Source organism: Rattus rattus, chromosome X, assembly GCF_011064425.1.
Source record: "Rattus rattus isolate New Zealand chromosome X, Rrattus_CSIRO_v1, whole genome shotgun sequence".
In the NCBI taxonomy this organism is placed as follows: Eukaryota; Metazoa; Chordata; class Mammalia; order Rodentia; family Muridae; genus Rattus; species Rattus rattus.
The window spans coordinates 2,855,308-2,868,451 of NC_046172.1; the positions used below are offsets into that span (position 1 = coordinate 2,855,308).

A 13,144-nucleotide genomic window follows, 5' to 3' on the forward strand; every position below is an offset into this window, starting at 1 on the left:
TTCTTAGTTATCTAAGACTGGACTTAAACCTAGGCTGTAGGGGCTGTAGCAGGGAGGGCAGGATCTGTCTACTGGTGGAAACTAGAACTATTTAGAAATATTGGAACCACTATTTAGGGACCAAAGTAAGGGTTGGGTGGCAGTGATATTTAGGGTACCTGGATGACCACTGGATTGTGAGACCATAATAACCCTTAGGATATGAAGTAAAAAGCTGAGGGCCATGGAAACAAATCACTTTGAACTGGAACCTTAAAAATTTGTTTCAAGGGTCTCATGTAGCCCAGGATTGCCTTAAACTTAAAAATCCTTCTGCCTCTATCTTTTGAGTGACCTGGTCACAGGTGTGCCACACATCCAGCTTGTGTACACAGAACTGGGGACTGAATTTAAGGTTTCATGTGTGATATGCAAGCACTCTACCAATTGAATCTCATCTTCAGCTCACCAATCAGTCCATTCTTTATGGTAATACAAAGGGCACAGATACAAATATCTAGGAAAAGGAATTAAAGTGTGAGGAGCAGGGTCAAGGTTCGAAAGGTGACAAAAGAGGGTAAAGCATAAAGTCTGGAGGAAAATACAAGATGTTCTAAAGGCAAGAATGTTTTAGAGGTTCTACAGAAAGGATGGGTCTTCCAGCAATTTTGGTCTCTGGAGCACTTAGTCAATTAGTGAAAATTAGGGGAAAAAAGGGCTATGTGATTCCAAGGCATTCAGGCTCTTTAATATTGGAGGCTGGGAAGATGCAGTCAATGGGGAGATGGCTCTGGGAAATTCTGCAGGCCTTGTAGTTCTCTAAGTCCCTGTAAAAGAGGACAAAGTATACTGAACAGAGGCTGGGTCTAGGTCTTGTCCCAGGTTTGCTCTGATTTTCACTCCTTTGGTTTTAATTTAGAAGGAAAGATGACCCCTCCCTTCTTTGGCTTTCTCCTGTCTTCAGGTTATCACCCTAAAAATATTTGAAGGGTCGAGTGGAGTGAGCTGCTCTCACCTCTAGCATCATGTGGATATTGGCCTTGATATTCATGGAGTCCTTGGTGAGGCTGTCGCTGAGCCTAGAAAAAAAAGGAACAAGAAAGGGCAAAATGGGCCCCACTTAAGGCTGTGAGGATGACTCTTCCTCATCACTTCAAGAAACGCTTGTATCCTGGATGACCTGCCCTGATCCTATGCAGAGATGTCTGGCTACCTCTTGGAATTTCCCCATTTAAAGATCAAGGGTAATAGGGCCAACTTGATTTCAATATCCAGGATCCACATAGTGGAGGAGAGAACTGATTTTAAACCTTCACATGTACTCAGAAAAAAATGTAGTAACAATTGTTAAAAAATGATTTGGGAGGGTTTTGGGATTTAGCTCAGTGGTAGGCGCTTGCCCAAGCACCAAAGGCCCTCGGGATTCGGTCCTCAGCTCAAAAAAAAAAAAAAATGATTATGGGGATGAAGGAAGTGGGGGTATGGGTCTATGAATACAGTCAAATTATGTGATATACTTGAAAGAAACTCTTTATGAAACCCATCACAATGACTATATGATGATAAGAAGGGAAGATTATTGAATGCCTTCTGTATGCCAGGCAACTTAAAATAATAGGGAAATAGCAGAAACAGCAGTAAATGAAACTAAATTCTTGGTTTCCTGGAGCTCCCTTAAAAAACTTTATTTTTAGTTTTTAATTATCTGTGTTATATGTGTGGGAAATATACCATGAATGTAGATTTCCACAGATGTTAGACGATATGAGATTCCTTGGAGCTGTAGATACAGGTGGTTGTGAGCTACCTGACATGGGTGCTGGGAACCGAACTCAGTTACTCTGGACAGCAGTATGTACACTTAAGCACTAAGCCATTTACTAAGAGACAAAGTATACAAACACAATTATGATGTGTTAAGTATAAGGAAATAAATAGTATAAGGAACTAAATACTAAAGAAGAGGTAGAAAGAGGAGGCTTCAGTTTCGAAGATTGTTCAGGTTTGGCTTCACTGAGAGCTTTCCTTTTGAGACTATATAGTCCAGTCTGGTTTCCAATTCAAGATCCTCCTGCCCAGACTGCTGAGACTACAGATGTGTAACTCTCCCACCTAGTGGGGGTGATATGGAAGATAAGTGTTCCACCACAAATAAAAACCAATACAAAAGTGCTGAGGTAGGAGCATGCTTGGTATGGTGCAGGCACAGCCAAGAAGCCATTGTGGCTAAAGAAAAAGAGAAGGAGGATTGAAGGAGCTGAAGTCAAGCGAAGGAGGCAGAAGGTGGAAAGTCTACAGGACCATGGCAAAGACCTTAGCTTTTACTTTAAATCAGGTGCTAACGAGGAGAAGGTTAACAGTGGAGGACAAATGCAAATTGATTTGAGAAATAAACTTATTAGGGTTTAAAAGAATCTACCTGGGGTTGGGGATTTAGCTCAGTGGTAGAGCTTGTCTAGCAAGCTAAGGCCCTGGGTTCGGTCCCCTGCTCCAAAAAAAAAAAAAAAAAAAAAAAAAAAAAAAAAAAAGAATCTACCTGGCTGTCGGGCAATGCACTTACAGACAGGACAAGGTATTTTGAAGGCGGTACCAGAAAGGACTCTAGTAAAAGGCTGATGCATAAAAACACCTGGGCAAACGGAGGTGCCTGAAACCACCCTAGTCCTGGACTGTTGAGTTACATAAATCAGTCAACTCCTTCTGTCCAAGTCTGCTTGAATCAAGTCTCATCTAAGAGAGTCCTTATGTATACAATCAGTGAAAATGAATACAGTGGACCAAGGAAGAACTGTCTGAAGAATAAGATAGAACTGAAGATGAAGTGAGAGTTAAGCAGTGAAAAGGTCTTTTGCACAGAAAGACCAAGAGGCACAAAAGGGCTTTGTGAGAAGCGGTCAGTGTTAGAAATTAAGTTAACCATTAAGAAAGCTTGTATAAGATAATGTGGAAGGCTTGATAACATGATAAGAAATCGAGTTTAGTTGTGCTGATCTATTTGCCAATGCAGGAGGATTCAGTTTGAGGGGTAAATGAAACTAAATACTGCATGAAAAACAAGGCAATGGGATAGAAAGTTAGGTTGGAAAAAAACCAGTATGAGTCTATCTATATACTACTATCTCCCAAATATATATTGCCAACGTTCTTTAAAAACCTACGTCAGTGTTGAAGTTCCTTATACTTTACAGGTCCCACACTGAGATCTAGCTCTTCCTCCTGCTCTGTTTTTCCAGCTGAGATAGAAGTAAAACCGTCTTTCTGGATGCTTAGCAAAAATCTATCTAGCATTTCCTCTTTTTGCAGGAATATCATTGAACTCAGTGCCTTACACATTCCAGTAATGTACTCTATTACTGATGGACATGTACCTCAGTTTCAAGGCTCTTCTGTTTTTCACTTCCAGCTAGCCATTTTATCCAACACCACAACTGCTCCATCCCAAGCAAAACTTGTGATCTCCATTATGTACTGTTTGTAGCATTGTCAACATCTATTACATCATGGCCTTACTTACTTGTCTTTTTTTGATCAAAATGATAGCTGTGAGGACAGATTGTAGCCTGTTTTTGTTTGTTTGTTGTATAACGAGGATTAGAAAAGCATTCGATAAAGAGTGGGGCCCCAACTGATGTTGAATAAAGACTGATTCATTTGAAGGACCCCAAATCCTTAAAAATATTTAAGTCTATGGTTAGGATAGGATGTGAACCATGCATAGCATTACTGCTGGAGAGCAAGAATACTTTTTCTTAGCCATGTACCTAGTTGATTTTTTCATTCACAATAGCTAGGAAATGGAAACTAATTAAATGTCCTTCACTAGATGAATGGATAATTTTCAAAATGGTACATTTACAAAATGGAATTCTGTTCAGTTATAAATAAAAATGAAATCAAGAAATTTACAGGTAAATGGATGGAACTACATCATATTACACTGAATGAGGTAACTCAGACCCAGACAGACAAACATTGAGAATTTTCTCTTATTTGTGAATGTTAGCTTCAAATCTTTAGATGTGAGTATATAAGTTGGAATAACCACAGAAACTAGGAAAGTAAAAAAGGACCAGGGAGTGGGGAAGAGAATGAACTGTACAGAGTGGGATAGTATGTCACAGGTGCTATGATGGGGAAATTGGAAAGTGGGGGAGGTTTTTATCTGGGGAGTGGAGTGGAAAAGAAACACTGAGGAAAAGGGAGAACAGGTATAAAAAACACCAAGAATGATTGAAAGGGCCATAGGGAAACACTATTATATGTTTACTTAAAAATACATATATAATGTGCATGCACACACACACGAACGCACACATGCACATGCACGCACACACACACACACACACACACACACACACATTTAAATGAAGTTATACTACTTGAATGATAATGCTCTCTCCAAAAGCTATAGATTAACAAAAACCCCAGTGGCAGGTATACCTCATCTGGCCTCCAATTTAAGATCCTTCTGCCTGGACTATTGCAGAGTTGTTGGTCAGGGTAATTCAAGAGACTCTCAAAACAATATAGGCAATTGTTGTTGTTCTTGGCTGCCTCCCCAAACCTGAAGGTAAGATTACTGCTGAAAACCATATAAGACTTCAGAGGAATCAAGTTGGACCTAACCTGGAAGCCTCCTCCTTGAAGACTAGCTCTCATAGGTGCTATGTAAGCTGCCAAGGGAGAGTATCAATCTACTAGTCCTACCCAGCTGTAGAGACTATGAACCACAACAATGATCTGACTAGCAAGATATTATTAGCAAGATTTACAAGAGAAGCATTTTTTTTTATCTTGGGGGTGGGAGGTGCATTAGCCGTGTCATTCATTGGAGTTGAGGTTTGCTTAATAGGGAAGAATTCAGGCCTGGTACTATAGACTTAGCTTACCAGTGACTGGAGTGCTGAGAATCTAAATTAATATAATTTCTGTTTTCCAAAAGCATATGTTTACTCACAGATAAATGTAGCTGTTATCCCTCATTTAAAAAGCTTCTTTTTGGAACAGATGGACACTATTACAGAGATCCACAACTGGTCAAAATGCAGAGAATAAGTGACTGTGAGTTGACCAACCCTAACTGATACATCTGTAATCCAACCCCTATGCCCAAGGCTCAGGGAAAATCATGGAGAAAGGGTGGAAAGATTTTAAGAGGTAGAGGCCCAGGATGTCTGCCATTGAATGCCCAACAATATGGTGCCTAAACAAGACCAACATGACAACACCAGTTGACATGTCTATGTGGAAAGGGGAAATTACAAATGGACCCACCTCTAGATGAAGGACTACAAGTGGTCAATGTCTGCTGAAAGTGGGAGAATCAATCTCTGTTAGGGATAAACTCTCATATAGGTTGCTCAATCCAAAGCTCTCAGCACTGGATACATGTTTATATGAGCAAAGCTAAATGGACTCAGTAGATTATATATACATGTGTGATACACACACACACACACACACATGTATACACATGTAACAACAACAATCACTAAAGAAATACACTAAAAACAATAAGTACCTGCAGGTAATTTGGATACATAGTAACCAGAAGTATGCCAGTTTGAAGTGGATCCCAAGTAACCAAGTTTTAAAGAGAGTTCAATACACAGACTCAAATCCTAAGCTAGGATGATGAAACTTTGAGATAGCTCTATTATAATAGAACAATATCAGGTCAAGCACATATTTCATCACACTGGTAGAAAGCAGGTCAACAGATTAGAAAGACCAGGCAAGAAGCCTGCTAACTTCAAATACCTCGTTTTGTAGGGAATAAATCAACTCTCATTAAAAAACCAAAACCAACTAACCAACCAAAACCACTGTGACACAGAAGAAAAAATGTGAGATAAAATTTTGGACTTGTTCTAAATGTGCCATAGTTCAAATTACAACCTTGATCAAATTATGTGCTAACTAGTTTAACAAAATTTAGAAATCATAGCAGGTTTCAGGTCTACTAACACTAAAATCTCTGGAAAGCTTAAGAGAATAACTACTGGAACCATACAGGAGATAACTCTAGACAAAATGAATCCAGGAAAATCGCGGCTAAGGAGAAATTTTACGTTGCAGGTGTTCATGCTCAGAAGTGGTTATTTATCTAAGTATACTGTTCCCTGCTCTCTCATACTCATTTTTTCTAAGCTATGCCACATGTGACAATTTTTCAAGCATGCCAGATACATTGTCCCCCTTTGTCAAGAACATTCACCCCACTTAGCCCCCAAGGCATGTTCACCCAATAAACTGACTCAAATGTCACTCATCTGAGAGTGGGAGTTGAGGTCTTCTATGTGGCCTTCACTATCTACTTATTTTATGTGTATGGATTTTTTGCCTGCATGTATGTTTGTATAGCACTTGTGTTTGGTGCTCAGAGGCCAGGAGAGGGAGTCAGCTCTCCTGGCACTGGAATTACACAAGGTTGTGAACTGCTATGCAGGCTCTGGAAATAGAACCTGGGTCTCCTGCAATGAGTAATAAATGTTCTTCACTGCTGAGCCATCTCTTTAGTTATAGCACTATCTATATTTCAGGCTTCTCATCCAAAGCAGTTCTTTCCTATATAAAACCAAAAGTAACCTGGAGCCCACACTTTTTCTCCTCACCATTACCCACATAGATAAGTTTGATCATCCTTTCAATTTGCTTCTAGCATAATTCACTCAACAGAAACTGTGCTTTACATTATTTTAGTTATCTATAGTATAAACTTTTTCCTTTACAATGCCTATAACATGGGCTAGGGACACACAGTTCAGTAATAGAACTCTTGCTTACTAGACCGGAGACCTTGGCTTCAAGTCTCAACCCTGTAAAGAAATGTAATACTTATTATCTAATTGTAAAAGACAATGAGTATGAGAAAGAAATTTCACAGTAAATTTTAAGAGGTAATAAGATTATAGAAAGAGAGAAAAACTAGAATATGGCTGGTGCGATGGCTCAGTGGGTAAGGGTGCTTGTCATATAAGCCTGGGGATCTGAGTTCTATTCATGGAATCCCTGGAAGGAGAACATCAACTCGAAAAACTGTGCTGTAATCTACACATGCATGCTACAGCACAATGCCCACAGTCATGAAATATACACACTAATGGTAATTTTTTTTTAAAGTAGAAGAGGGGCAATTCAAGAACACTAGGAGTTGCAATTTTGAAGTTAGGTCACAGAAGAACTTGTTAGGGAGCTTGTTATTTATGCAAGACAACTAAGTGTCGAAAAAAGAAACTACATAGTAGCTACTGAATGCTCCTAAAGGTGGGAAATACTTAAAGCATGTGTTAGGGCTGGGGAGATGGCTCAGTGGACAAGAACATTTGCTGCTCAAAGAATAAGAACTGGAGTTGGATTCCTAGTACCTATGTAAAAACTCACACACCTCTGACCCCAGCACTGGTGCTTGCTGAAGCCAGAAAATTGTAAACTCTAGGTTTGGGGCTGAAGTAAAAAAATGGCAAACTTTAGGTTTGGTGGAGACCCTGTTTCAAAAGAAATAAATAATAAATAAATAAGGCAGACAGCAATAGAGGAAGGCATTATCTCTGCATGTGTGGGTACATGCACATTAAGTTCAGAGGGCAAATGAGCCGAAAAATTAACAGATAGTTAAGTGAGAAGCAGCTTCTTTGACTGGTACTGATTCTTAGATTGAAATCTCATGGATGTGGACCTAGATATATGTACATATAACAACATAGTTCTAGAATGTAAGCCTCTAAGACTCTTCTGTTTTGTTTACTGCTGTATTCCCAATACTAACAACACAACCTGGCATACATAAGATGCTCAATAAATGTGTGAAGGAATAGTACAAAAACTACTTATTGAGTGTTTAGTATGACTCCCTGGCTGAACTTTGCATCCTCATTTTTTTTTTTAGCTCTAGCCCTGAAGAGGAAGGTAGTATGTTTTTTTTAAAGTACCATCCCAGGTAGCTACGGGGAAAAGGGTAGAGTATTGAAATTTATGATGTCTATTTATTATTTTTTTTCTGTTTGTTTTATATAGAGGGATTTGTTTTATCATCCAGAGTGGCTTCAAAATCAGGATCCTCCTGCTTGATCTTCTAGAGTCGTAGGATTACAGGTATGAACTACTGCCATATCTGACTTTTATATGTTTTGTGTATGTGTTTGTGTGGTGTGTGATACAGATAGAACCTAGGGCTTCACACATGCTAAGCAAATGTTCTTACCACTTCCCTGCACCCTTAGCCTTTAGATACTATCCTCCTGGAATGAACTCACTCTGTGAGGAGGGAACTCTTTCGGTCAATGAACTTGAGAGCTTCGGCCAGTGTCAGTTCCAGGAAAAACCCATATCCCAGGGCCACATAGATGCGTGAAGTATCTGGGCTGAGGAAAGAGGTCGGAGGAAGTGGAAGAAGTCTTTATTACTATTTAGCATACTGTATATAGTTTAAGGTGTTTCCTATTCCTTCCTATTCCCCAAGTGAAGGCTCTGTAAGGGCAGATATTTTGTGTTCATTTCTCCCACGCCCACAACATGTTGCTTATATCTTAATGTAATATAAAAGCTACTAAAGCCTGGTATACAGAAAATACTAAGAAATACTTGTTCCATGAAAAAAGGGAGAAATTTAGAGGGGAGAGAATACACTCACACCATTGTGTCAACGAAGAAGTTACAGCCCAAATCCACCTGCATATATAACTCCGAGTGATTAGTTTCCTATAGGGCCAGGAGAAAAGAGGTAGGTGTCAGTGGCCAACTTTTAAGGCAGATAAAGGTTTTGTTCTGGGGGTTCTCTTCCCACCTCCCTTCTTTGTACATATACACAAAGTGGCACCCAATTTAAAAGCCTTTACCTGGAGTCGCTCAATGACATTTCTTAGTTGAAGGTATACAGACAGCTGCTCATATACCTTGTCTCGATGGTCCAGCACCTTTCTGATACGTAGAAATACAACAGTGAACATTAGGCAGTCTTACTCCTTTTGAGATGCAGCATATCATGCCCTACTAGGCATTTTAAGCCAGATGGGGTTGTTCATGGATGCAATCCATGGGCTGAGGCAGGAGGATTATGAGCTCAAGACCAGCTTGTGCTACATAGTGAGACCCTGTGCCTGCTCCCCCAAACACTCATGATGGGGCACAGATAAGGACGCAGCCGGCATTTCAATAAATACAGGTGAGACTGTACTTCATCCTGACCTCTACCTCTTGCTAGTAATGTGACTATGGAAAGTAGGAAACCTGTTTGGGATTAAGTTTCCCCACATAGAAAATAGAGATGGTAGTATTAGCATATAGGAGTCATTAGAATCAAGTGTCTACTACAAAGTGTTTTAAATGCTAGCCAAGTGGTAAGCATTATATACTTAGAACCTATTACAATGATAAATATTGCATTTTACTCAGTGACTTATGCCAATTAAAATGTCCCATCTTCACCCTAAATATACCTCCCCGTTTCTTTTAGCATGATTAAACAGCCCTAGTTCTCAATACCTAACTTTTTATTCAGATTAGTAATGACAGCAATAGTAATCATCTAGTTGTTGAGTTTTTAGTGTATTTCAGGCACTGGAGGCAAATTCCTTTTTCATAAAAGTTATCCAGGTTATTTCCAGAGACAATATCTGAGTTTCTCACGCTAGTATTGAATTTGTAATCACACCAAACAATCCTCTCCTCTCAGCCTCAATATAATAGTAGTTGGGTTTATCTGCATTAAACATGTGTTTATTTTGTGTGCATGTATAGGTGCCATGGTACACCTGGAAGCTTTTTGGGAATCTTTTTCCTTCCATCATGTGGCTCCTAGAGATCTACCTTAGGGCATGGTGTTGGAGGCAAGCCATCTTGCTGGCCCTAGTTTGCTTGTTTTGAGACATAATATCAGAGCCCAGGCCATGCCACAGCCTCAAATGTAGGTGAAGGTACCCTGAACTCTGGATTATCCTGCTTCTGATACCATCCCAAGTACAGGGATTGCAGGCCTCTGTCACCACACTAGTTTTTTTTTTTTTTTTTTTTTTTTTTTTTTTAAATAAAATATTGTTATATTTTCAAGGCTGGCTTGTAATCCTGGCTAAAAACGTGAATTTCCCCATCTCTCCACTAGAGATGGCACACACCATGGAGCCTGAGCCTGGCTTTATTCTACTTTTCCCCCTTTGAGACAGTCTGTAGCCCAGTTTGGTCTCCAGCTTACAAAGATCCTCTTGCTTCTGCCTCCTGTGGCAGGGTGTTGGAATTGACACATTTTAAAACTCAAACACCACGTTAGAAAGGCCCTAATAAACTTTTCCATTTCACAGATGAACGAAGTTCATAAAGCCTAGAGAGGCAAAGTAAGGTACAACTTGTTCATAAATATTAATTAAATGGCTTAGTTAGAAACACATTAGGTTCGGAATGACTATTTTAAACCAACAAACATGGTCGGAGCTCTGCTAAAGGGGCAAGTTCCAACCAAATCTCAGCCCAGAAGTCAACCTTCTTCCCAGAAGTCTGGTTGGCCAATCTGAAAGTTTGGCCGCATTCAATCCCACCCATCACGTCGAATTTCTCAAACGTCACGCCTCCCGCGTTGTCACTCACTGCAAGTCTCGCTGCAGTACGTCACTGATAAAGGCCTCATACCGCAGCACTTTCTCCCCCACCGTATCCAAGGCCCGCCGTTTCGGGGGCGTCGCCATTATGTGCTCCTGGGGATTGAAGGGGGAGGACCCACGTTGAGCGCTCCAGTTTAACTTCACAAAGTTCTCATATTGTGCACGACTTCTTTCGACTCGTGCTACGGAGTTCCTTCTGCCCAACCCTACTTTAGCACTAGTTCACTCACCGGATACGCAACCGCGACGTTCACCTTAGGGCCACCAGCAATAACTGTTATAACGAACCGCGGCTTCCGGGTGGCGCGGATGGATGACGCGTTTCCAGCACGGGAGCCAACCATAATCGATGGGGCGGGGCTGTCCGTCGTGCGAGAAGACGCGTTTAAGGGACGAGCTGCAGGCGGGGCCTGAATGAATCCCTGGAGGTAGCAGGGTCACGCTGTTGGCCTGCAGGCAAATAAGTAGTCGCGAGCTGGCGGGAGACTGGTTTGGGTGACGTTTAATGAGTTTTGGCGGGTTCTGAGGAAAGGTGGACTTACAGGAAGGTAGGGAGAGGGCAGTTAAGTGTTTATAATTTCTTTGAAGTGTGTGTGTCTATTTAATAATTTGAAGTGTGTGTGTGAGCAGTTGTGAGCTACCGTGATATGGGTGCTGATAATGGAGTTCACATTCTCTGCAAGAGTTGTGTGTTCTTAACTGATGAACCATTTCTGTATTCCTCCCTCCCCACTCTTAAATTCCTTCCTATTTTATGTGTTTTGTTTGCATGTTTATGCACCACATGTGTGCAGTGCCCACAAAGGGTAGAAGAAGTTGTGGGATTCCCTGGAATTGGAACTACTGGCAGTTTGTGTGCACCATGTGGATGCTGGGATCGAATGGCCAATGCTCTTAACTACTGAGGTATCCATATAGTCCCTACTTTTTTCTTTTAGAAACATTTCTAGTCTTTGAGAATTTCATAGATGTATGCAATATATTTTCATTATCTCCACTCCCTATTCCCTCCAACTCGTCCTAGACCCTTCCTACCACATTCCCCTTCCAATTTCATATTCTCTTTAAAACAAAAGACCAAATCAAAACCAAACAAACAAACAAAAACCTTACTGAGACCACTTAAGCATTTAATAATTTAAAAAGCACAAGAGTGCCTATAGACCAGCAAGTATTATGGTACTAATCTATAAGGAAGGCAGGATATCTTGTGGCGCTCTCTCTCTCTCTCTCTCTCTCTCTCTCTCTCTCTCTCTCTCTCTCTCTCTCTCTCTCTCTCTCTTTGTGTGTGTGTGTGTGTGTGTGTGTGTGTGTGTGTGTGTGTGTATTACACACATAGTTTGGTCTTCACCCTCCAAAGAGCACATAAAAATGTTTAAACGGAGACAAATTTTAAGAAAATCATCTTAAATGAATTTCTGCTTGATACCTTGTACCCCAAACCAAAACCAAAACCAAAATTTCGTGTTACATATATTTAAAATTCAATTTGGTGTGCTTAAAACAGGTATTAGGGAGCTATAAAATATTAGTTAATCTTTATTAAGGAGAACAGTTTGGATGGACTAGCGTTGAGTCTGTGTTAAGTCTATTAACTTGTATTTCGTGTATTTTTTTTTACTTAAAAGATTCTTTTAGGTTATCAAAATGACTTACTGGTTAAAAGGTTCAGGCTAACAAGTCTTGACAGCCTGAGTTCAATCTGTGGGGTGGCTTGTAGATTACTGCTGTTCCTTGACATAGAGAAAGCACACTTCTTTCTTACAATGGGAGGTGGTTACTATAGAACATTCATAACTTGTCGAACTGCAAGGAATGTTTCTGTTGCTGTGGTATAGCTGCTCAAGGTGGTAGAAAAGAATAATCACTTATATTATTCTAAGTCTTGGAGAACACTGTAGAAGATGGGATGGAAAGAATGTGAAAGCTGCAGAAAGGGAGCGTTGTCTCACTTCTTACACTGTGTTGGGCATAACCATTGCTGATTTGAATAAGAGCAGATGTGATCACTTTATGAGATCAGGCCTATTAACAGTTCCTCATGGAAGTAGAAGGGAGGCTTATGTGGCTCGTGCTTTCAAAATCCACATGAAACCCTCATGAGACTCAGGATCCAGCCTATTAATATATTCTTTGTTAAGAGAGTAGAGCGGTTCGTGAGGTCATAGGGTCAAAGACCTTCCTTTCCTCAAGGGAAAGAAGTGGACTGGGGTGGAAATTTTTGGTAGTATAGCTTCCCCTACGTATTTTTTTTTTTTTTTTTTTTGGCAACTGAGGTGGCATAGCTTCATCTGAGTCAGCCATGCTATAAATGAGACTCTCCAGTACTCCAGCTTTTTGTGAGTTGTCCATGCTGCAGGTGGGATTAGTCAGCGGGATAGCTGCCTATGAGTTGCTCTGGATTTCTCAGTTGTGTAACACTTTGTGTCACCCATGCGCCAATAAATAATCACAACAAATTAATTTTTATTCACCAAACTGCACTCAGACAGGATCCTGTTGGCCTATTGGTACCCTCTCATCTGGAGTAAAATGTTATTTCCTGGAAGAAACTGATATGAAATACTCTGTTT

At 40.4% G+C, this 13,144-nt stretch overlaps 1 protein-coding gene across 1 annotated transcript; it reads right to left on the bottom strand.

The window, feature by feature from the left end:
- Positions 1-438: 438 nt before the first annotated feature.
- Uxt (ubiquitously expressed prefoldin like chaperone) lies at positions 439-10,878 on the bottom strand. The gene is made up of 7 exons (XM_032890507.1): positions 10,804-10,878; positions 10,558-10,665; positions 8,817-8,898; positions 8,612-8,679; positions 8,235-8,342; positions 995-1,058; positions 439-806 (listed from the first exon to the last, which is right to left on the bottom strand). Exons 2-7 carry the CDS (start codon positions 10,653-10,655, stop codon positions 753-755), a joined length of 474 nt encoding a protein of 157 aa, XP_032746398.1. The 5' UTR covers positions 10,656-10,665; positions 10,804-10,878; the 3' UTR covers positions 439-752.
- Positions 10,879-13,144: the final 2,266 nt, after the last annotated feature.